Here is a 24,671-nt window from a genome sequence, read left to right on the forward strand (position 1 = left end):
CTTCAATTTTACGTGAAATGCTATTGGTTTATAATATATGCTCTTTTTTATTATTCCCTGTATAATTCAAATTATATATTGCTACAGTTTTCACTCATCAAATTTTGATAGTGGCATATGTTTTACTGTTCTCTCGTTCAAGCTGTGCTAGTGAGAGTGGTTCATACATGCATGATTAATTGTGAACTTTTTAACTGGAATTTGGCATTTCTTTATCAGTTTGAAGCGATTTTACATTGTGTTAACGACAGTCGTTTATGCATAAATTCTAAAAAAGAGTATATAGCTTTGACTTGTTATAGGTCGGTACTGCATGGTGCTTATGGGCATTTGATTTTCATTGTTGTACGTGTTTTACTGCTCTTTAAAGTGAAATTATTGATAATAATACATACGTATCTAATTAATTGTTAAAGTTATTTTTAATGATGACTGAAATAATTAGCAAAAATGACATGATTACAAATTAGTTATGCAATGTGAAATTCATTCACACTAACATTGCATAATCAAGAGACTAACCATCACAAACAAATTGATAAAGAGTAACCTTAGCATTATTTTTAATTTTATAATTTAGTGCGTATGTGTTTTGTTGATTGTCCTTTTCTATTTTTTATCGATGTGTTTTATTGAGCGTCTTGTTTTTGTTAGGAAATTTAATTGTGCTCCATTTGGAGTGTCTACCGCGTTTAGTTTACGAAAAAGAAAATATATGGTCGTCGTTTTGGAGATAAACGTGGTTAGTTTTAGTGGCGGCTAACATTAAATTGTAATCGTGAAAGAGCCTCAACTGAAAATATCAAGGCTTGTTTGCTTGTCGGTTTCTGTGGAAACATTTGCTCGTGACTCCTCTTTTTTGTCTTCTTTTCAATTTTTTGGTTTAATTTTTTTAAAAGTCATATTATTGTTAATATATTAGAATTTTTAATAGTAGCTTATAATTTTCTTGATTTAGTTCACACTATAATCACTCTTTTGTTTGATTGAGAGTCTAAATTCTATATTATGGAAGTAAAATTTATCCGTAAAACGTTTAAATAATCTCAAGCTACTTCGATTATTATAAACTGACTTGAATTGAGTACACGCATATTTTAGTATATGGTGTGTCGAAATTAACTATTTATGTATATAATATTGAGAGTATTAATCTTGTGTCGGAGAAACAATTGACCTTATATATATTTATAGATAATTGGACTACTCTTTGTATTGTCAATTGATTTTACAGTGGGTATCAAAGCAGGTTGTCCCGTATGCGAAGCCCAACTGCCACACATGACTCACATCTTCCGATTTGTGTTGTCCACGTGCTAGGCTTGAAAATTTCTTATACGTGAGGGGGTGTATTGAAAGTATCAATCCCACATGGAAGAAATGAGAGACTTTACATGTGCTTATAAGTAATTGAACTTCTTCCCATATTACTAATTAATTTTATGGTAAAACCTTAGCTTTTTTCACTAGCGCAACCGTCTATGTGCTGACACAGTAAATGTTGCTAAGCGTGAGGTGAGATGCACTAGCTTAAATTAGGTGATTCATATTTTAATCCCATGGAAAGTTCTTCCAAAGACATAGTCCATAAACTGTCCATGGTCGCTTGCCGCTCAGTAGACATTATGCACTACCAATTTAATTACATTCTAAAATACAAAATTAAATATTGGTACTACAAAATACACAATTAAATTTGTATCTTAAGTTTTGCTTATATAAACTATAAATCGTATAAATAATACTTAACTAGGTAGGGTTATGAACTTCTGCGTCTTCTGGAAAGGCCAATTTGCCAACTAATTAAGTTTTAATTTAATTAACAACTGGGTTGTTTTATAAAAGAAGAGTAGGAATAAAGCCTTTATTCAAAACCCAACTTGTCAAAACCAAATGCCCAGGTTGACATGAAGTACTGATTTGGTACTGAGATGTTTTTATAAAAAGTGGGTATAAAAAAAAGTTACGCTCAAAATGATGTTTGGTAAACACTTAAAAACAACTTATTTTCACAGTTTTGAGTGAAAAAAAAGCTGAAAACGTGAAGCAGCAAACATGAGTTTATTCTTACAGCACAGCAGAAGTAGTTTTTTTTTTCAAAACACATCAATACCAAACCAGCCCGAAGAAACCTGGTTCAAAACTTGAAAGAAAACAACTTTATAGAGAAGAAAATATTATAGGCCTGACTGAGAAGAAATTATTCTTGCATGTACATTTTGAACGGATATGCAAGAGGACACAAAAGTCTTTACTCAAAAATCTCTCGTATGTAAGACTTACATATTTAAATTCACTTCAGACCCATACTAATGAGTCAAGGCTAATTGTGGGCTTCAAAACAACAAAAGCAACACTGCACCGATACATTCTCGCACTCTAAATTTGTCATCTTTGTATTGTCGGTGACTAGTCATTTGGATTAATGTTGATAATTTTGCTCCTTTGTTAGGTTGGCACTACTGACCAACCACATAATAAATGGTGCAGCTTTTGTATGATTGTAGAGGCCTTTTGCATAAAGATAGCCATTTGGAATAACGGCCAGATAATTGCCCAATCTTTTTCCCAATGATAGAAAAAAGAAGAGCACACTAATCTTTCATGAACTTTTCTTTCTCCCATCTCCCAACTCTTATGAAGTTTTTTTTTTTTTAAACAAACGATATTATCTACATTAAGGGGAGAGATGTGAGTTTTGTCTCATAATATGCTAGCAATAATGTAATTCAAATTCGCTTTTAGCGAGAATAGAACCAAAGACCTCTCACTTACAAGTGAAGAAGAATATCACTAGACCCTAGTATTAAGTGGTCACTCGTATTAAATACAAAACCCTCATTACTTTAATTAATTAATCCACTAGTTTATATTTCTTCATACACTTCGTATAGAAAGCCTGTTGTATACGATTATACTATACATACATGCTTAAGATGATTGTTGAAATATATTATACATTTTCAAGGAACAATGTTCAAACATCTCTGTGAACGAGTTAAGACTCCATCTCTAGTTGCCATTTCTTCAATTTTACATGAAATTCTATTGGTTGATAATATATGCTCTTTTTATTATCCCCTGTATAATTCAAATTATATATTGCTACATTTTTCGCTTATCAAATTTTGATAGTGGGATATGTTTTACTACTCTCATTCAATATGTGCTAGTAAGAATGGTTCATGCATGCATGAAATTTTACATTGTGGTAACGGCAATTGTTCATGCACGAATAATAAAAAAGAAGCATATTGCTTTGACAAGTTATAGGCTGGTGACACATAGTGGTTATGGGCATTGGTTTTTCAGTGCGCTATGTGTTTTACTACTCTTTAAAGCAGAGTTACCTATAATTGTCTATGCGTGTCTGATTGATTGTTGAATTCATTGTTCATGATGAGTGCAACAACTAGTAAAAATGAACATACAAAAATGACGTAGTTACAAGCTGTTGATGCAGTGTGAAAGGTTATTGACTACAATTTGAAATCCAACCACATCAACATAACATAATCAACGACTAACAATTACAAATATATTGATGACTAGTGATTTTAGCGTTTTTTTTTTTTTTTTTGGTATGTATGTGTTTTATCGATTGTCATTTTCTATTTTTGATCGATGTGTTTTATTGATCGTCTTGTTTCAGGGAATTTAATTGTGTCCATTTGGAGTCTCTAGACTCTCCACCCCGTTTAGTTTACAAAAAAGAAAGTTTTTGGTCGTCATTTGTTAAGGAGGTTTGAAGATAAACGTGGTTAGTATTAGTGCTGTCCTCTAAGTACGTGTCTACTACATGTCTCCTACATGTCTCATATGTAATTATTTGATATGTGTCCACTCACTTAACAAGAACTTAACACTGTTAAATTTTATTATTTTGTGTTTAAAAAAATATTATTTAGACTTAATCTCTTCCACAATCTTTTGACTAACTGAAATCGACGAGATTGACGCCACCAAGGCACCCACCGGCCTTGACGCCACCACTTCCGATCTTTTCACTGATGTTGGCGTCACTCCATCTCCTCTTTCTTTGTCTCCCTTTGTTTGCTTCTCCATCCTCCTCTATTTTGTCCCAAACAATCGCACTCTCTCCAACTGAAATTGACGACACCGACTTCGATTCGAAGGCCTGCAAGATTTCGACCACCTATGCGGTGGATCTGGTGGGAGATGGAAAAACAAACAGGAGAGACAAAAAAGGAGGACGAGGAGAGAGAATGGAGGACAGAGAGGTAAACGGAGATTGGAATTAAAAATGGCGCCGGCGACGGAAGATTGGCCTGAATCAGTGGAGACTCCGAGTAGGTGGTTGTCAATGGGTGCAGAATCAGTGTGTATTCTTACCAACGATGACCACGATACTTGATCTGAGGAAGCTAGGTCATGGCGATGTGGGGTGGTTGCCGATGATGTGTTGGATTGGGGCTAAGGAGGTCGTGGTATTGGAGGGGAGGAAGAAGGTCATGACTCACAGTGGTAGGTTTTTATTGTCGGAAATTGTTATTGGTACTCCAAACTTTTTATATTTAAAAATACACTTGTGAGAAATGTAGAATGAAATTTTTGGAATTCTAATAACACTTCCTTTATTTTATTGTTGATGTTTTTATTTTATTTTTCGGGAATTGTTATTGGCATTCCAAAAATCTTATTCTACACTTCAAACTTTCTATATTTGAAAAGAAAAATACACTTGTGAGAAATATAGAATGAGATTTTTAGAATGCTAATAACATTTCTCTATTTTTATATATTAAATTTAGCAGTATTAAGTTTTAGTTAAGCAGATGGACACATGTCAAGTAATTAGAGGTAAGACATGTATGAGACACGTACTTATGGGACAGCAGGCCCACGGCCCAACTGAAAATATCAAAGCTTGTTTGCTTGTCGGTTTCTGTGGAAACATTTTCTCACGACTCTTCTTTTTTGTCTTCTTCTCAATTTTTTGCTTTAATTTCTTTAAAAGTCATATTATTGTTAATATATTAGAATTTTTAATCGTAGCTTATAATTTTCTTGATTTAATTCACACTATAATCCCTCTTTTGTTTGATTGAGAGTCTAAGTTCTACATTATGGAAGTAAAATTTATGCGTAAAACGTTTAAATAATCTCGAGCTACTTCGATTATTATAAACGGATTTGAATTGGGTACACGTACATTTTAGTATATGGTGTGTTGAAATTAACTATTTATGTATAGAATGTTAAGAGTATTGATCTTGTATCGGAGAAACAAGTGATTTAACATAGGCTTATAGATAGTTGGACCACTCTTCGTATTGCCAATTAATTTTATGGTAGAATCTCAACTTTCTTTTGGGTATAGAGCAGGTTGTTCTGTGTGTGAAGTCCAATGGCCATATGACTCACGCCTTTCGTTTGGTGTTGTCCACGTTCTATGATTGAAAATTTCTCACACATGAGGGAGTGTATTGAAAGTATCAATCCCACATAGAAGAAATGAGAAACCTTACATATACTTATAAGTAGTTGAATTCCTTCTTATATTGTTAATTAATTTTATTGTAAAATCTCAACTTTTTTCATTAACTCAACTGTCTACGTGGTGACGCAGTATGTGTTGCTAAGCGTGAGGGGAGATGCACATGCTTAAATTAGGTGATTCATATTTTAATCCCGTAGAAAGTTCTTCCCAAGACAAAAGTCCATAAACTGTCCGTGGTAGCTGGTGCTTAGCAGACATTATGCACTACCAATTTAATTTCTAAAATACAAAATTAAATATTGGTACTACAAAATACACAATTAAATTTGTATCTTAAGTTTTGCTTATATAAACTATAAATCGTATAAATAATACTTAACTAGGTAGGGTTATGAACTTATGCGTCTTCTGGAAAGACCAATTTGCCAACTAATTAAGTTTTAATTTAATTAACAATTGGGTTGTTTTATAAAAGAAGAGCAGGACTAAAGTCTTTAGGTCATCTCCAACCGAAGGCTGGCCAGATGATTCATTTTAGCCCTCTGACCCTCTAAGATATTAATATTTTAATAAATAGTACATGGCCATATTTGCATCCGTCTTCAACCGAGAGCTATAGGGCTCGTTTTAGCCTGTCATAAAAAACCGTCTCCAACCGAGAGTCAAAGGGCTATAGGGCCAAACATAATTTATTACTTAAATTTAAATACTACAACAACTTAAATTCAAATCTAACAACAACTTAAATTTAAAAACTACAACTTATATTTAAAAACTGCAATGGTAACTAGCCCAAAAAACCAAAAAAATTAGAACTTAAATTTAATGAATGGTTTAGGTATTTGTAGAAAAAAAAATTAGAATTTTTAAGAATTAAAAAAAAAAAAAAAAAGGCCCAAAAAACCCCAAAAAAAAAAAAAAAGAATATAACGGCTAGTCAGCTAGCCGTTGGATTCAAATTTTTGTTTAAGCATTCCTGTCGATTATAACCGACATGATGCTCTATTTTCTAGCCAACCTCGGGCCGGATGGCTGGCTCCCTTCGCCCTTTGGACCTTTCTGATTCCGTGGGGCCCACGAGCTCTCTGCTCTAGCCCTTGGTTGAAGACGGTTTTTGGGCTATTTTTGACCCTCTGGCCCACTAGACTCTTCGGTTAGAGATGACCTTATTCAAAACTCAACTTGTCAAAACCAAATCCCCCAGTTTTTTTTTTTTTGGAAACTAAACCAAATGCCCAAGTTGACATGAAGAAACCTGGTTCAAAACTTGAAAGAAAACAGCTTTATAGAGAAGAAAGTATTCTAGGCCTGACTGTGAAGAAAGTACGCAAGAAAGTATTCTTGCATGTACACTTTGAACGGACATGCAAGAGGACACGAAAGTCTTTACTCAAAAATCTTTCATATGTAAGACTTACAGATTCAAATTCACTTCAGGCCCACACTAACGAGTCAAGCTAATTGTGGGCTTCAAAACAACAAAAGCAACACTGCACCGATACATTCTCGCAGTCTAAATTTGTCATCTTTGTATTGTAGGTGACTAGAGTCATTTGGATTAGATCATCTCCAACCGAAGGGTTCAGAGGGCCGAAAATAGCCCAAAAAATGTCTCCAACCGAGGGCTAGGCCAGAGGGCTTTGGAATCTGAGAGGGCCCCACGAATCCCAAAGGGCAAAAGGGCTAGAGGGCTGGCCTTTTTTTTTTTGCTTATGTTGGATTTCCTGTCAGTTATAACCGACAGGAATACATTGTATGACTAATACAAATGTATTACTATCGGTTATAACCGACAATAATACATTTATACTAAATAATACAAATGTATTCCTGTCAGTTATAACTGACATGAATTCTCTGAATATTTTTTTAACAGTTTTATTATTATTTTTTATTTACAAAAATTTTCCTATAACTTATATTTTTCATATATTCTTTTTTAAATTCTACGTTTTTCCTATAACTTTTATTTTACAAATTTGTTTCATATTTTTTTTTTAAATTTCATTTTTTCCTATAACTTCTATTTCACAAAATTTGTTTCATTTTATTTTAAATTCTATTTTTTTTCCTATAACTTCTATTTCACAAAATTTGTTTCATATTTTTTTTAATTCTATTTTTTTCTATAACTTCCTAAGCCATTATACAACATTAAATTAAATTAAGTAACATGAAACAATATTAACAACATTAACCAACATAAAAATTATACAACATAAAAAAAAACATTTAACAACATGAAACTTAAACAACATTTAAGTTGTAGTTTTTAAATAATAAATTATGTTTGGCCTTATGACCCTTTGGCTCTCGGTTGGAGACGATTTTTTGTGACAAGGCTAAAACGAGCCCTCTAGTCCTCTGACCCTCGGTTGGAGACGGATGCAAATATAGCCATGTACTATTCATTAAAATATTAATATCTTGAAAAATATTGGAGGACCAGAGGACTAAAACGAACCCTCTGACCAACCCTCGATTGGAGATGACCTTAATGTTGATAATTTTGCTCCTTAGTTAGGTTGGCACTAAATGACCAACCACATAATAAATGGTGCAGCTTTTGTATGATTGTAGAGGCCTTTTCCATAAAGATAGCCTTTTGGAATAACGGCCAGATAATTACCGCAATCTTTTTCCCAACGAGAGCGCACCAATCTTTCATTAACTTTTATTTCTCCCATCTCCCAACTCTTATGAAGTTTTTTTTTTTTTTTTTTTTTTTTCCTTTAAACAAACGATATTATCTATACTAAGGGAATAGAGGTGGGAATGTGGTTTAAATTCGTCTTTGACGAGAATAGAAGTTAAGATCTCTGACTTACAAGTGAAAATGAATACTATTAGACTGTAGTACTAAGTGGACATTCTTATGAAGTTTATATTAAATACAAAATCCTCATTACTTTAATTAATTAATCCTCTAGTTTATATTTCTTCATACACTTCGTATAGAAAGCCTGTTGTATACGATTGTACTATACATACATATGTTGTTGATATATTATACATTTTCAAGGAACAATGTTGTTGTTGTTTTTTTTTTTTTTTTCAAAAGGAACAATGTTGTTATATCATCATCTCATAGGACGAGAAAAATCAAAATGACAAATAATAAGTCATTCAGTCGCATTGAAATGTTTACGATCTGTTTGGAATCTCGGATCGAAAAAGTGATGTGGATGATAGTAACCAAAGAACCCCAGTTTTATGCTTGTGGGCACAGCATAGTTAGACCATTGGACATTTTAACAATGTGATGGACATGTCCAAATCCGCCGAAACTTCTACATGGACCCTCTTCTCTTGGATTTTCAAGGGAATACCAATATATGTGACAAATTTAGACCACAAAAAAATCATATATGTGACAAAATAGTGGCTTGGTTGCATGTCAAAGTATAGGTTAGTTTTACTTTTCTTAAAAAGGGACCAGCTGAGGTATTTTAGTCTTATTCTGACTATTATCGTATGATTTATCAACATTATAAATTAAACTTAAAATGTACCGTGTAAAATATAAACTTGAAATTTATCTCTAACCACTAACACATCCTATGATGTTTATGCTTCAGTAGCAAGAAGTTCGAACTTCTCAGTTCTCAGTCCTGACCAAAAAAAGTTCTCAGTTCTCTTCTCAATAGTCAAGGTCAAGCTGTTACAGTTTCTACCCACAATAGCAAGTACGGTCAATATCCTCTCTCCCACCTCTTCCCCACCCCTCTGCTAAGAGCTACAGGACAAAGAAAATAAGAAAACCATCTTTATTTATTTATTTATTTATTTGTGTGTGCCTTCAATTACACTTCAAGTTCTTTGCTTTTGACTGTGCAAAACACTTTACTTTTGCAAATAAACCAATTTACACCGCTTAGTCAGATAAAAGGTCACCAACATTAACAAATTGGGTTTCTGCTGAAAGCGTCTTCCTTTCTGACATTTTCCTAAAAATGCATAGATCTGTGTCCTCAAACCAAGCTGCTTTTCAAGACCATGGATCTATGACTCTCCCTGCTCAGAAATGAAGCTGCTTTTCTGAGAAGCAGTTCCAATTCCATCACAAGCCGAGCAAAAAAGAAGCAGATAAAGATGATTCAGCTGTTGTTCGTAGTGCTTTTCGCCGAGGGGGTAGTGGCGTTCCTTATGCTGGTGAAAATTGGGCCGTTGAGGGAGCTGGTGATAAAGAGCTTGGATCAGGTAAAAATGGGCAAGGGTCCAGCCACGGTAAAAACGATTGCAGGGACCATGTCTGTGATTTTAATCTCGAGCTTTATCAGCATTGTGAAGATCCAGAACAAAGGTGTGAAGCTTGGGACTATGTCGCCGATGGATCAGGTTCTGTGGAGGACCCACCTGCTTGAAGCTTCATTGATGGGTGTGTTTTCTGAATCCTGCTCTTTTTTTTTCCTGGTAGTTTTGATTGCTGTGTTTTCTTACTGTTTAGGGATTCTTCTCTTAGAACTTGATGAATGATTTGCATTTCTAAGTTATGAGTTTTGTGTGTTAGTTTAGAATTCTGATTGAGTGTGGAGTATATGAGTACAGCAAGAAAAAGTAGAAGTTGTGTAACAAAATAAGTTTTGTTGGGTTCTGTTGAGAAAAAAGGATTGTTAGATGGATGAATCGCTCACGAAAAGGGGAACCTATTGATTCTCTCCCAATTAGTTGGACCTTGATTCACCCTGCGCTCTACAGATGTACCATCCAGTGATTACGTGAATTGAAAGAATGGCTATGAAAACTTGGTATTGATTCGTTGGAGTACGTATAAAAAGATAGGCCTGAATAAGCCGGTTCTTTTGATCAGTGAAATGATAGAATCTGGTAACAAAAGGTCTAGGAATTCGTCTACTAGTACGTTTTCAATACAGTTGTAGATTTATACGTGAGAATCTCTCATTAGAATGATAAAGCTTGATCCTATTCCAACCTAGCAGTGGGAACAGCAAAGGCATAAGAACAAGGAAACTGAAGCTTATACAACAACAATGCCTTGTCCCACATTCCCACTAAGTGGGGTCGGCTGTATGAATCCTAGAATGCCACTGCGCTCGGTTTTGTGCTAGTCTTCCCAGTAATTGAAGCTTATACTCTTCTAAATTATAATATAATTTGGTCTTGACTTGAAATCATAGTAGCTCTCAAGATGATATCTTGTTTGTTTGCGAAAATAATCTCGTTTGGGGGGATGGGGGAAAGAATGTCAATTAAATGTTTGAATACATACTTGTTTTCTTTTCTTTTCCTTTTGCGTTCTCTTCTCTAACTAAAATTTAAGCTGTAGTTGGTAGGTAAGAATTTTATCCTATACTTCCGCTTTATTAACCATCAGTCGAAATACAAAAGTTAAAATATATGAATTTTTGTTCTTTCTACATTTTGTAACTTGAATCCAACATCTTAAGATGTAAAATTTTGCCTTCAAAATGCATACGCTTTGGTAGTACGTTTGGATTTTCCTGTTTCAGTGAAATTAATTCCATTGAATTTTCTCATTCGCCAGTAAACACCTGTTAAAGTTATATCACTGTTTTTCATCTAATTTCTCTGCACTAGCTTAATGATAATCAAGTATTTCCATGCATTTATCTTCTAGGATGTGATATGTATCATACTTATCTATGTGCCGCACAAGGAGTACTTCGGTGCAAAATCAAATTACATTGACTTGAATCATGAAGTTCGCCTAAGTTTTATCCTCATAATTTACAGTTTGACCATCATCAATGTAAGGAACTAAATCAGGGATTGTATGATGACACGATATTATCCATTCATTAGTAGAAATTTCACTTTGGCTTCATAAAACCACCATCTGTCATATATGTGATTGGCTACAGGTTTCTTTCCTGTTCTCTTTTATGGTTAAATGATGCAAACCTGGCTTATGGTTGGACAGTTGGTGCATTATGTCCTTACATGGGAAGTTAGTAATCTGGTTTACGAGCCGCTCTTCATTCCTTGTGGTTGCTGCTAGTCCAGCCTCACTGGCCTTGTACACTCAGCAGTCACTTATCATGTTCTGAAGAAGACGCATTTACTTTTGCCCAAAAAGGGAATGCTTAAGTTGATTATATGGTCTTCTTGGGCGAGTGGAAGTAGTGATTCGTGTACGGTGTCTGCTCTGTGATTAATGTCGGAACTTCTGTTTGTATTCCAGTGAATGATCCTTTCTATTCCTGATTGCCCGCATTTGGTCGTACTTGCAGGTTTTACCCTATTTCTTGGATTCATAATTGATCGGATGCACCATTATCTCAGTAAGCTAATTGGATTGAGGAGTAGTGTGGGAGCTTCAAAAGAAGAACTTGACAGGCTTCAAAAAGAGACGATGCAACTTAAAAAACAGGAAGAGAAAGCTTCCCAAGAAGTCAAGCAGCTGCAAGCCAAAATCTCAACTCTCACAGAGGATTTGAAGAAGCTGAAATTGGAATGTGCGGAGAAGGATAAAAGCATTGAAACTGCCGAATGCCATGTTGCTTCCCTCCAGAAACAGGCTGCAGATCTACTTCTCGAATATGATCGCTTGTTGGAAGACAACCAAAATCTTCAGAATCAGTCTCTAGGTTATAGGAGCTGAGGTAATTTTGAAACACAGCCGCAGCTTGAACTTTGAGAATGATTTTGCTTACAGGTGATGTTCTGGTCTAACATCTCCTGCCGGAAATGGTCATTATTTGGTCCTTCATGACGGAAGGGTGGCAGAGTATCTCATTTTTCCCGGTGGTGTTGAAAATTTTGTAATTCTCATGAAGTTAGAATATTCACTCTGTCCATCTTTTTGCTTTAGTTCAAGATGCATTTGAATTTGTTAAAGCAATTTGATAAATTTTCTTTGCTCGAAGGAATGTTCGAATACATGTCAATAGCTGCAGTACCCAAAACTTCATCAAAATCAAGCCTTTTAAAGATATATGCATGTGTGGATTTGCCCAACTACAAAAGCCCTACTTGTGAACATGCTGAAAGTGCACTCACAAGAGACCAAATCGGGTTCAAAGCCACTGCTCTGCATATCTACCAGCATTTCGAGTGCACGCCCTGCGAAACCATTTTGAGCAAAGCCGGATATCAAAGCACCCCAAGAAATAGTATTCTTTTAAGGCATCATATCCAACAGCCGAGAAGCTAGCTCAAGATGTCCGTTCTTCGTACATGTATGCACAGGGCTGGTTTGAACCACCACATCCATACGAAGACCTCTCCGATTCATAAACCCATGAACGGAAGTTTCCAAAAACAAAAAACCCATGAACGGAAAGACTCAGTCTCAAGTCCCCAAGCTTTGCACAAGCCTGCACCAACCCCATCAAATTCGATTCCCTCACGTTGCATGCCTCTAAACATCTCAACTGCTTCTACTGGCTTCCCAATCTGTGTTCAAGTCCAAAAGACACATATCCTGATGCGTATCATATCTAAATTCTCTGGAAAAGCGTTACTAATTTAGTTAGTATCTTATTTTCTATTCAAATATAGGGTATTGCTAGAGTTTGAATAGAAAATGTGGGGTATTATTGGAACTTGGGTGGGACTCTTGTCCCACATTTCCCATACACATTGTCTACTTCATCTTTATAAGTGAGTTCACTCACTTATTGTTTGAAAAGAATTGAGCCAAAACCATGGAACTTGGGTATTGGGATATATAAGCAGGTACATACATCTCTTCTGAAATGATAAGCATGAACAATCATTATATATATGGCAGTAATATCAAAATAAACTCGAGAATACGCGATGGAACACTTTACGGGCGGAAACAATATCCCCAATACGTGCGTACGATGCCATGAGTCGAGCACTGGAGCTTCTATCGGCGGCAATACTAATCAATATTATAAGAGCATGGACATTCGCTATGGAGGTCTTATCGGTGCAGGATAAGAGGAGAGCTCTGAGGGGGGTTAGCCATGGAAGTAACTGCATCTATGCATGGGAAGCTAAAACTTCAAACTCTGCTAATTGCTTAACAGGTTACTGTTTACAGCTGTTGCAAAAAGAGGGATGATTGTTTCCTACTTTTTTTTTTTTTTTTTTTTTTTTTTTTTTTGCAATTTCTTTGATTGTCTTCGACATATGTGTATTAACACTCATTTGTATTTCTCACACACCTTCTTAATTTCTAGCGGTCTTGATCGAATGAATTGAAGAGAATCAAATGACAGATATTAATAAGGGGAATGTAATGATTGTTTCCTACTTTTTTTTTTTTTTTTTTTTTTTTGCAATTTCTTTGATTGTCTTCGACATATGTGTATTAACACTCATTTGTATTTCTCACACACCTTCTTAATTTCTAGCGGTCTTGATCGAATGAATTGAAGAGAATCAATTGACAGATATTAATAAGGGGAATGTAAAAAGTTAAAAAAGGGTGTGTGAATATCACACCCTATATTAAAAATTTCAATTCATGAGATTTGAGCTCCTTATTTATGAAACTTAAAATTGAGACCTCTTATTTAGAGCATTTTCACCCGTTGGTGGAAGCCAAGGGTAAACGTAACAATGTTGCCCTTTAACACAAAAAATCAAATCCAGCAATCCAAGGGCAAGTGGTGGGTCAACCACTGCCAACCCACAAGCCAGACCTACAATAATACTATGTGCAAATTCATTAGACCGTAGTATTAAGTGAAAATTCTTACAATAGTACTAGAGCTCTGGTGGTAGCCAAGAGAAGGTTGAAATGTCTCTATGAGTTTTTTGGCTTCCAAAAAAGTGGACTGTCGTAACCAAGCCATCATCTGATCTCATTTTAAAAAGAAAAAAAAAATTCTTGCAACATAAACTATTTTGCCATTATATTATCTAAATTAATTGTTTTTACATTGGAATGAGACATTTGGGATTTTGGTGATGGCAATTTGGATAAAAATTTGCATATGGTGTTTGAACTTTTTTTTTTAATTTTTTTTATATGGTGTTTGAACTATCGAAGGCAAATTTGTTCTTGACCAAGCCATAAATTCTGTTTGGCTTAAATTTGTTTGGTTGGAATTAGGAATTCAAACTTGATGCAGGGAGATAGAAACTAGAAAGGGTTCTTAGAACTTGAATCTCCTTGGTGCTCTCGGCTCTCCTCCTGTTTATAGACACATGACTCAAAAGAGTTTTCAGTTTCTTTGCTCCCAAGCAACCCTCGATTCCTTTGAGCATAAACTTTGGAGAATTATTTAGTTTGACTTTTCTTCTCATCAGTCTTATGTGAATATTACAGCTACCAACATTCTGTGAAGCCACAGCTCTGCACGCAGAACAAGCTCTTTGTGAGTACTCGGATCAAGCCATGGATGATCAATCAGACGGCGGAGAAGGCAACGCCGGAAAAAACCCGAAGCTGCCGGTCCCTGCGAAGCGCAACATCCTCATCACAAGCGCCTTGCCCTATGTCACCAACATCCCTCGCCTTGGCACCATCAGTGGCTGTAAGTATAATTTCCGCTCTCTCGTTGCTTGTTTTGGTTTCGGTTTGTATTATCTACTCAGATAATATTTGGCACCATTTTTGGTAAGGGGTTCGAGACCTCTTGGCACCATTCTTACAAGCAAGTTTGCCTCAAAAAATAAAAAATCAAAGAAAACTTTGCTCGTTACATGTATCCAGAAACTTTTTTCTTTCATAAATTTCATGACTAGTTTGTGCATATGTGTGAGACTTTGACGTTTTATGAAAGATTAGCGTGATGCAGGCGTTGGAAGTGCGGATGTTTACGCTCGATACTGTCGCCTTCGAGGGTACATTGTGATATGTATATGTGGGACTGATGAGTATGGGACTGCAACTGAGACAAAAGCCAAGGACGAAAATTGTACTCCGTAGAAAATTAGTGACAAGTTGTAACAAAAGTTTGGAGGTTAAGCTTTTTCGGATAGTGAATAGCAGTATGAACTTTTTACTAATTATGGAGCTTGATTGGTTTTGTAGATATCATGAAATTCATAAACAGGTTTACGAGTGGTTCGATATAAGTTTTGATAAATTTGGACGCACGCCAACTCCTCAACATACTGAAATTTGCCAATCTATTTTCAAGAAACTTATGGAGAACGGATACTTTTCTGAAAACACAACTCAGCAGGTATATACGCATCACTTTCCTGCTTGCTTAAGTGAAAATTTCATTTCTAAATGGTTTTGAATTTCGACATCCGGCTGTTTTGTGAAACATGCGATCATTTCTTGGCTGATTGGCTGGTGGAAGGCACTTTCCTAATGCTAGACTGCGGTTATGATTCTGCATGAGGAGATCAGTGTGATAAGTGTGGAAAGCTGTTGAATCCAACTGAGCTTAAGGATCCTAGATGTAAATGTTCAGCCTTTGAGATTTCATATTTCATTACAGTTAATTTTGTTAGGATTTAGTCGAAAATACTAACATCTTCTTTCCTGGTTTTGCACTTGAAACTGTAATCAACACGTATGTCAGGGACGGCCATATATACATAAGATGAACCACTTATTTCTAAAGCTTCCATTGCTGAAGGAAAAATTGGACGAATTTATCAATGACCAGTCAGTTGCAGGATCTTGGAGCCTGAACGCTATACAAACTACATATGCATGGGTTAGAGAAGGACTTAAGTGGCACTGTACCACGAGGGACCTTAAGTGGGGTGTTCCGGTTCCACTTGAAAATTTTGAGGATAAGGTTAGCACTTAATTTATGTAACTATTGCTGATTTTCCCTTTGTTAAAGTTCAGTTGTTCACTAGAAATTTACACGCTGGTAAACTTTTTTCTTTCCCAATATTTTGATATGCTTAGGTTTTTCATGTATGGTTTGATGCGCCTATCGGTTATATATCCATCACTTCTTGCTACATGCCCGATTGGGAGAAGTGGTGGAAGAACCGAGAAAATGTTGAGCTGTACCAATTCATGGACAAGGACAATGTCCCATTCCACACAGTAACGGTTTCATCTCTTCTACCTGAACTTTGTAACTTTATAACTTTGTATTTTGTTCCCGAAATGTTTAGTTGCAGTACACTTTGATTCCAGGTTATGTTTCCATGTATGCTTCTTGGAACCGGAGAGAATTGGACACTGATGAAGAGCATTAGTGTTACAGAATACAGGATGCATGAAACAGGTAAGTGCGCCTGAGAATATGAGATGATCTTCACAAAAGTTTGATTATTTAAAGTTTCAACTCATACTTCTATTTCTATATTTTCATTTTCTATCATTGATTTATGCAGTGAAGTTTTCCAAGAGTAGGGGAATAAGAATTTTCAGCAATGATGTGCAAGAAACAAACATTCCCTCGGAAGTGTGGCGATATTATTTGCTAGCTAACCGGCCAGAGGTAATTTGTTTTTTTTCTGCTGCTGCTGGTGATTTTGCAGTTCTTAGGTTGTACTTGGTTATTACTTAATTATCTGTTTCCTTAACCATGATTGGGTCTGAGACACGTTTTTTATGTGGGCAGACTTACAAGTAAAACTAAAAGCTGAGTTGCTGAATAATTTGGGAAATTTCATTAACCGAGTATTGAGCTTCATTGCAAAACCTCAAGGTCAGTAATCTGCCAAACCAAGAACTTTGAGGATCTTGATTTGCTTGTGTTTTTAAGATAAGTTCGAAACTTTTAATCACGTTTCTGTTTTTACTTGTTATATCATGTATCACATTCTTTTTTTGTTCTTCAATCACCATACCACAGTCAAATTGCATTTTGGCATTCATGTAAACTTTCACCTTTTCCTGCAGGACAAGGATATGGATCTATTATTCCTGACGGTTCTGGGGCGGAATCACATTCCTTGACGAAAATATTGGCGGAGAGAATCAGTATATACGTTGATCAATACATAGAAGCAATGGAGAAGGTTATTTATATCTGAAAACTAGTCTCTCAATTCCTTTCTGCACTATCTTGTTTTACTAAGAAGTTACATTATATCACAATCGGCGACATGTATAGGTCAAGCTAAAGCAAGCACTGAAAATTGCAATGAGCGTATCCAGTGAAGGCAATGCATACTTACAGGTAAGCTCATAAAATCTCAGTTTTTCTTCTTTGAGTTATCAATCGTTCAAGAATAAAGGTTTCCAATATCTAATGCAGGAGAGCAAGTTCTGGTGACTTTACAAACAGGATCAAGCTTCCTGCTCTCTTGTCATCAAAACTTCTGCAGGACTCATTTACCTTCTCGCGTGCTTGCTGGAACCTTTCATGCCTTCATTTTCTCTCAAGGTGGGGAAAATATGTCTTGCATCGATTATGATTAAGGACAAACAAAATACTTCGCTCAATATTTACCACCGTGGTATTAATTTTTGCTTTTCATGTCCAACAGGTGCTAAAGCAGCTCAATTTGCCAACCGAAAATCAGTTTTCGCTTTGCGATAAGGATGTTGAAAGGGCAAGAAAGCCTTGGGAAATATTACCTGCTGGTCACAAGATTAGGACACCAGAGCCTTCGTTCAAAGAATTGGTAATACATATGTATAATCTTCTATATCCGTCTTTTCGGTTTTCGAAGTGTAATATTATTGTTTTCGACATCTTGTTTCGCAGAAAGATGAAGATGTGGAGTTCTTTAGGATTTCACAGAAAGATGAAGATGTGGAGTTCTTTAGGAAGAAGTTTTTTGGAAGTCAAGCTGAAAGGGTTGCTAAGGGAGAAGCTGAAAGGGTTGCTAAGGGAGAAGCTGAAGCAAAGAAAATGGCTGAGATATTGGATGAAACAAAAAATTGACTTCTGAATTGGACAATATGTTCGCAATCTACTATACATAAAGGAAATGAGATTTTCTAGTATCCACCGATGTATAATATACACTATATTTGTAGCCATTGAACTTTTTGCAGCATGTTTAAGACTCTATTTAATCAGTGCATGTCATACAACGGAACATAATAAAATTTAAAAAAAGATTTTTATAGTATACACTTCAACACTTAATTTCACCCAATGCATGTCACGCACCGCACTTCTCTTAAGAAAAAGAAGGGGAAACGAAGAGGGTTAAAATCACCAGGCAAATAAAAAGAGAGGAAACTCAAAACGAGGGGTGTGGTAAAACTTGGAACCACTGGCAGAACAACTCGGGAAATAAAATAGATGAAAAAGAAACGCCGTCTGTGGGAATCGAACCCACGACCACACGGTTAAAAGCCGTGCGCTCTACCGGCTGAGCTAAGACGGCCTTTGCGACTATACTTCTCAAAGTTATATATTTAGACGGATTCGTATGAGTTTACTTTACCTCCAATTCTGGACTCCCTATTGCTCGAATCCAGTAAACCAACAGCTCCAACTCCAGTGCCTCCACAACAATGGCGGAAATCACAGAACCTCTACTCCCTCCCAACGAAATCCCACAAACATCCAAACCGCAAGAGCCAGCCGATGACTTCGATCCCAAAACGATGCGTAAAACCAAGCCAGGACTCAAGCGTCTGATCATCACCGTCTCGGTCCTCTTCTCCTTCATCCTAGGTCCTCTCTCTCTCTCTCTCTCTCTCTCTCTCTACAATTTCTGTTTGCTGATTTCTAACTTGATTTTGCTTGCAGGAATCCCATTGATATACAAATCCGTGGAAATCTACCGCGCGCCGTTGCCATTTCGGGAAATCGATTTCCTCTCAGCTGAAATTGATTCCAATCCGCTTCTGTTCCCATGTCGTTTCCAAGCAATCTTCATCGGCTTCGACTGGGAATCCTCCATTACCACTCTGGAATCTTCCATCCTAACCAAAATGACCAAATTTACCTCCCAGACGCCTCAATGCGGCACCTGTAGCCCCAACCACACCGTCTCGGCAGTCCTAGACTCCGATTCCAGCTGTCTGCAATCCCAAACCGGTCCGTGTTCGACGAAATGCGGCGCCTTTAAGGCCATTGATTTCGACGGCGCCGATGAGGCGGTGGATGAGGCTCTGGAGTCTGTGTTTGGAGGTTGTTCGGGTTCTGGTTCGGGTGGAGAGGTGTATAGTGTGGTGGTGGTGAATAGGGAACATGAGGTGAGAGCAGTGGTGGGGAAGTACAGGCACGCTTGGATTGCCGGCAGGGTTTCGGAGGCGGAGGCGGTGTCGAGGGCAGCGGAGATGTTTGTCAAAGTGTTTGTGAATGGCGGGAAGGAGGAAGGTTTGATTCAGGGGGAGTTTATGCCTGTTGGGGCTGATGGAATGGTTGTTCTTTCGTTTAATTTGCTGAATGCAGACCCTCGTGATTGGGTTTACGATTGGTATGGAGCTTCTTCATATGCTCATTGTTTCATAAATTATGGTGCTTTGACTACGAATGATGATTTTGTTATCTGAATTGTGGTAAAATTTAAGTTGCATTGTCTGATAGATCATAGGTGATTATCGTTTTGTATGTGCTTCAATATGTGTCGGAGTTAGCTCCAAATAGTTATCTTGAAGTATGCTCATTGTGCATTTGGTTAAACCTGCAGGGACTTTCAAACTGTAGACAAGACGTTGTTGGCCCCTATTATCGAGGCTATGAAACCTGTAGCAAACATAAGCGTGGAAAGTCAGGTCATCGATTTTATGTTTCTTTTGAAAATGATTATACCATCAAATTTTGTGCTATTAGATAATCTAGGTTGTCATCTTATCACATTGTGATCTGACTTTGTTGTTCTTTCCCTTGGGCAGGTGTTATATCATACGCCGAAGTCCTCATTGTCTTACTGGGATGACAAGTGGGAGAGCTACATCTTTAGTACCAAGGATCTACCTTTCTTTGTATGCTTCATAAGCCTTGCACTCCTAATGATATGATTGTTTACTAGAGAAAGAATCATATTACTTCTTACATTTTCTTTAAATTCCAAAGTGTGTGAGCAAAAACATTAAACGACCATTAGTAAGCATGTGTACATATATACCTATGTGTATTTGTATACAAACTTCTTAATGCTGAATTACTGCTATTATTATGTTAACAGTCTCTGATAAATTCCTTAGGTGAATTCAAATGAGTGGCACTTGGATACATCCATTGCAGCTGGTGGGAGGTCAAAGATGTTGCACTTTGTGGTGTATATTTCTAACTCAATCCTTTTTGCACTGCATATTTGTATTTCGCCTTCCTCTTTCACAACTCCCAAAGTCAGTTTTTCCTTTCTTCCTTTCCCCCCTTTCAATATGTTCATTTGCCCCTTCAATTTGTTGTCAGATATATACCGTCCGAAAAGGAGTGCCCTCTTCTCCTGCAGCTTCCAGATGGAGAGATTTCTAAGACAAATAGTTTTATATCTCCAGTTAGTTATCATGCCTTCACCATCTTTTAAATCTAGTGCCCTCTGATTTTGTCTAGTGAAATATTTTGGTCTGACCAATTTTAAGGATTGCCCTGTTACAGATGTGGGGAGGCGTTATTGTTTTGAACCCCCAATCCTGTCAGAAGGATCCAGAAAGTAATCATCCTGCTAAGCATACAATTTTGCATCAGGTTAGGTGCTTTTTATTTAATAATGTGTCCAACCGTATGACTTGTCCATTTTTTTTAATACGGATTGTTACATTAAAAGTTCAAGTGCATCAAATTTTAACCACCTCTTTGAAATATTTCAAAAATTTTACTTGATTTTCTGCCATGTTGAATTGAAAGCTCAGCATAGAAAATTTTTACTGAAGAAGAATATTGGAATACCAACTGGAGGAGATTAGATCAGTGGTATTGGCAACATCACCCGTCTAATTTCTTTTACTCTGGTTCCCTAATTTTGATATTTAAGATGTTAAGGGCATGTGTAAGCTAGTTGTACTTGTACATCTTAAGTTTCCTAATTCTATCCTTTGAGGCACATGAACAAAATTATTTCTCTAGAAAATGTTCAAAGCACACAAGGAAATGAATCATTTGCGCACTATGAAACAATGAATAGTATATATAAAAGACTATTGGTGTATGATAAGCAATATGCAAATGCACACACAATTTATACATGCAGAAATACATAGGAAAATACATAATAGAATCTGTATGTAAGACATGTGAAGTAAGTCGATCAGGATCCCATCAACTTGCTAATCAACAGTCCCGTCATAAAGGTAAGTGATTGACTTTTGTATTAATTACATACATAGATGGAATGTTAGAGTGCAGAAACTTTAATATTACTGGCATTATTATGATTACTTCAGTTTTGTTATATGCTATTTCTTTTTCTGGATGTCATTTTTTTTGTTTGAGCCCATCAATTTTAGAAGTTGGCTGGCCACAGCGGATATGATTTTCAGATTTTATTTTCTATTCTTTTGTTCACTTAAGTTTAAAAGAATATTATTTTTTAACTCAAAATGACTAGAAGTCAATATTCTATCACCACAGATGGGTTCTAGTTAATTTCTCAGAGATTGATGCATGCACATTTTGAAACAGGATCTTCAGAAGGTTTTTGAAGTTTTCATGGGGCAGTTCCGGCAACTTTTTGGTTTTAAATCTGATGACGTATATGTTGGTGCTTCAGGCACATCCAGCCTTTTAACTAGCGAGAGAGGCTTCACTCTATGGTAAGAACATTCTGGATAATGTCATTTTAGAAACCTTTTGGTTTTAGAATTTTTCCTGCATGCATGCTTATAAAAATAGGGTAGTATTATCCACACACACTGCTCAAGTTTTGGCCGTCGGATCAAATGAATTGAAGAAGATTAAAGGACAAAAATTAACAAGGGGTGTGTGGGAGTAAAAGGGGGTGTGTGGATAGCACCCGCCCTAAACATAACATGTGTTTGATTTGTTATGTGAAATTTGTGAAATAAGGATCAGACAGAGTAGATGAAGCTAAAGCTTATGGTTGGTGAACAAAAAGCTTCACAGTTTGATAACAAGAGTTTGATTGAAGTCATGTCAAAAACCTCATAGGCTTAAAAATTTTGCTGCATTCATGCTTATTGAAATAGTTTTATCTGCATGATTTTCATATGAAATTTATAAATCAAAGTTTCTGGTTATTTCAAACCCGCCAAAAAGAAAAGACCAGGCAAATTATGTGAAGTTGTCAGCTTCCACACACTAATTATTATTGAACATTCTTTTCACAAATTGTTCAGCGTTACCAGTGCTGATGTAGGTACTCATGGACATAAAATGCATTGAGCTTCGAGGAAATGCTATCTTGGACATAAAATGTATTGAGCTTCGAGGAAATGCTATCTTTTGTTTGTCTAGAACTTAGCTATTTACTGGAATCAATTTCTCAAGGGACAGATCTTGTTTCTTTTTGTTATATTCAGCAAAATGTCTTGTGCTCAATATGAGGGAATTCTTAGTAATCACTCTTCTGCAGGGAATTAGATGTCTTATCGCGGATGCATACATGTTTTAATCTTCATTCTTGTGCTACAACCCTTGGATCTCTTTCTAGATTGGTATGTTTTGAGTTTGTTTTCTTGTCATTTACTTCTCTTGAGTTTAGGAACCTGTTTCTCTGATTCAGCCAGATTCCCTTGTATGAGAGTGACAAATTTTTCCATGCAGGTCCAATCATTGCCGAGGATGATCATCAAGGATGAGATTGGGAAGCAGGTGAGTGATCAAGATGAATATTATCTATTGATCTTCTGTACATATTATTTGATGGAATGTGCTAAACCACTGATGGAATTAACTCTTGAACATTGCCAGTTTATTATTATGAACACTTGTGCTTCTAATCTGTTTCTGAACATAGTAAGAGAATAAGTAATTTAATTTTATGGTCGGTGTATTTGAGCAGGTAAAGTATTCTCTGGAAGCAGCAAAATTGGCTCAAACTAATGCCTCACGCGGTGTTTATGATGCTTCAGCTGGTATGCTCATCTGTAGCCTTATTGACCATGGTTTACTTGAGGTTTTCAGTTGAACCATTTGTTGTTTATTTCACGTTTTGTAAAAACTCAAACAGATGGGTGCTTTTTTGTCAGTATCTTCTAGGCAAGCAAGATCTCTAGCAGAGGATGCCTTCTTTCATCCATCAATAATGTCCGTTAGCTACTATTCGTTCGAGCACTGCTTTGCCGTCTATTCAGTTTGTTGCTAAACCCTGCTTACATGGACACTAAAAATTTAAGTTTGATAAGCAACTGTTCTCTTATGTATTAATGTGCTATGTGTACAGCCTTTCTTCCTGCCAGTTTCAATACACGTTCTCCTAGCAGCTCTACGAGAATGGAGAAGATACAAGCAAGAAAATAAGAAGTACTTAGCATGGAAGACCAAAGTGAACAAAGCATCTTGATCATACTTGACACGAAGCACGGTTCTGTTACTTGGGCAGGAGGCCAGAAGACATCCAAAAAGCAATTCAACTGTTGTGATACATGCGTGTTTCTTGCGGCCTTGGGGAGTAGACCAAGTGATAAGGAAGGGAAGTATCAAAAGTTTTATGATTCCGATAGGTTGCGGTTTGATCCCGTTCCAATGTACCAAAAGATGAGCTTCTTGAGTACATGCTTTGGATTTAAATCCATGTTAGGATCGTTTTACTCATTTTTTTAGACATTGGCCAAAATGCTTACTGGATAAGCATATATATAGGTTTTATCTTTCCTGTTTTGTATTGGTTTAAGCATTTCCTCGGTCATTTATTTAGGATGTAGCAGCGCTTTTGTTTTGCTAGAAGGATTACGAGCTGATGGCTGGTTATATACAAGGCCAGCTTAGTTCTGTACTGTAATTTCAAAATTCAGATTTATATCAATTGAACGTTTGCCTTTTGTTGCTCGTTTGATTTGTGTCTTGTAAAATAGTTTTTTCGATGCTCTTGTTCCAAGTCTAGTTGAAGGGGGCAGAGGCTTTAGTTGGCCTCTCAAAATGTCATTATTCATGGAATTTAGTCCTCTCAAAATTTTGTTGTTCTAATGGTGTGAGAGGCAAGAGATGAAAAGTATATGGCTTGTTTAGATGTGCTTTTAAAAGATTCAAAAGCACTTTTTTATGAGTAAAAACACTTCCGTTTAAAAAACTGGTCGTTGGAAAATATTTTAAAAGTGCTTTTAGTTGGAAATAGAAGCACTAAGAAGCATTTTTCAAGAAGCACATAAAGAGGTGCTTCCTTCTAAAATTGCTACGCATAGTAAACAAAGGAAGCACTTTGCTCTCTTTAATGAAACTTTTTACAAAATTATCGCTATTTTTTAATTTGGAAAGTCTAAAATGGCATTGAACTTAGGGATGAGCAAAATACCTATGGGTTTGGGTAACCGCGGTTACCCGTCCATTTAAAGTTAACGGTTATGGTTATGGGTAACCGT

The 24,671-nt window shown here is 36.3% G+C and overlaps 2 protein-coding genes, 1 non-coding gene and 1 pseudogene across 3 annotated transcripts; 3 read left to right on the top strand and 1 right to left on the bottom strand.

Annotated features, from left to right (window-relative positions):
- Positions 1 to 9,019: 9,019 nt before the first annotated feature.
- LOC103927689 (B-cell receptor-associated protein 31-like) lies at positions 9,020 to 12,308 on the top strand. The gene is made up of 3 exons (XM_009336632.3): positions 9,020 to 9,147; positions 9,423 to 9,839; positions 11,674 to 12,308. The coding sequence occupies exons 2-3, from the start codon at positions 9,554 to 9,556 to the stop codon at positions 12,042 to 12,044; spliced, it is 657 nt and encodes a 218-aa protein (XP_009334907.1). The 5' UTR covers positions 9,020 to 9,147; positions 9,423 to 9,553; the 3' UTR covers positions 12,045 to 12,308.
- Positions 12,309 to 13,396: 1,088 nt separating this feature from the next.
- Positions 13,397 to 18,272, top strand: LOC103960032 (annotated as a pseudogene).
- A 280-nt stretch (positions 18,273 to 18,552) lies between these two features.
- On the bottom strand, positions 18,553 to 18,625 carry TRNAK-UUU. Its single transcript has one exon. It is a non-coding gene; the product is annotated as a tRNA-Lys (tRNA).
- An 80-nt stretch (positions 18,626 to 18,705) lies between these two features.
- Positions 18,706 to 24,141, top strand: LOC103960011 (GPI transamidase component PIG-S). The gene is made up of 13 exons (XM_009372398.3): positions 18,706 to 18,918; positions 18,994 to 19,666; positions 19,880 to 19,964; positions 20,085 to 20,174; positions 20,397 to 20,470; positions 20,608 to 20,692; positions 20,794 to 20,883; positions 21,817 to 21,947; positions 22,727 to 22,808; positions 22,918 to 22,965; positions 23,156 to 23,228; positions 23,343 to 23,446; positions 23,537 to 24,141. Exons 1-13 carry the CDS (start codon positions 18,756 to 18,758, stop codon positions 23,654 to 23,656), a joined length of 1,818 nt encoding a protein of 605 aa, XP_009370673.2. The 5' UTR covers positions 18,706 to 18,755; the 3' UTR covers positions 23,657 to 24,141.
- The last annotated feature ends 530 nt before the right edge of the window (positions 24,142 to 24,671 follow it).

This window comes from the organism of the source record quoted next, unplaced genomic scaffold (genome assembly GCF_019419815.1).
Source record: "Pyrus x bretschneideri cultivar Hongxiangsu unplaced genomic scaffold, Pyrus_bretschneideri_v1 Contig7, whole genome shotgun sequence".
Classification (NCBI taxonomy): Eukaryota; Viridiplantae; Streptophyta; class Magnoliopsida; order Rosales; family Rosaceae; genus Pyrus; species Pyrus x bretschneideri.

Bases quoted from the DNA above. Each gene is read 5' to 3' on its own strand.
- LOC103927689 (XM_009336632.3), top strand. From the start codon at position 9,554: ATGATTCAGCTGTTGTTCGTAGTGCTTTTCGCCGAGGGGGTAGTGGCG. The intron at 9,840-11,673 runs GTGTGTTTTCTG...TCGTACTTGCAG, and splicing joins GCTTGAAGCTTCATTGATGG to GTTTTACCCTATTTCTTGGA.
- LOC103960011 (XM_009372398.3), top strand. From the start codon at position 18,756: ATGGCGGAAATCACAGAACCTCTACTCCCTCCCAACGAAATCCCACAA. The intron at 18,919-18,993 runs GTCCTCTCTCTC...TTTTGCTTGCAG, and splicing joins CCTCTTCTCCTTCATCCTAG to GAATCCCATTGATATACAAA. The intron at 20,693-20,793 runs GTTAGTTATCAT...GCCCTGTTACAG, and splicing joins CAAATAGTTTTATATCTCCA to ATGTGGGGAGGCGTTATTGT.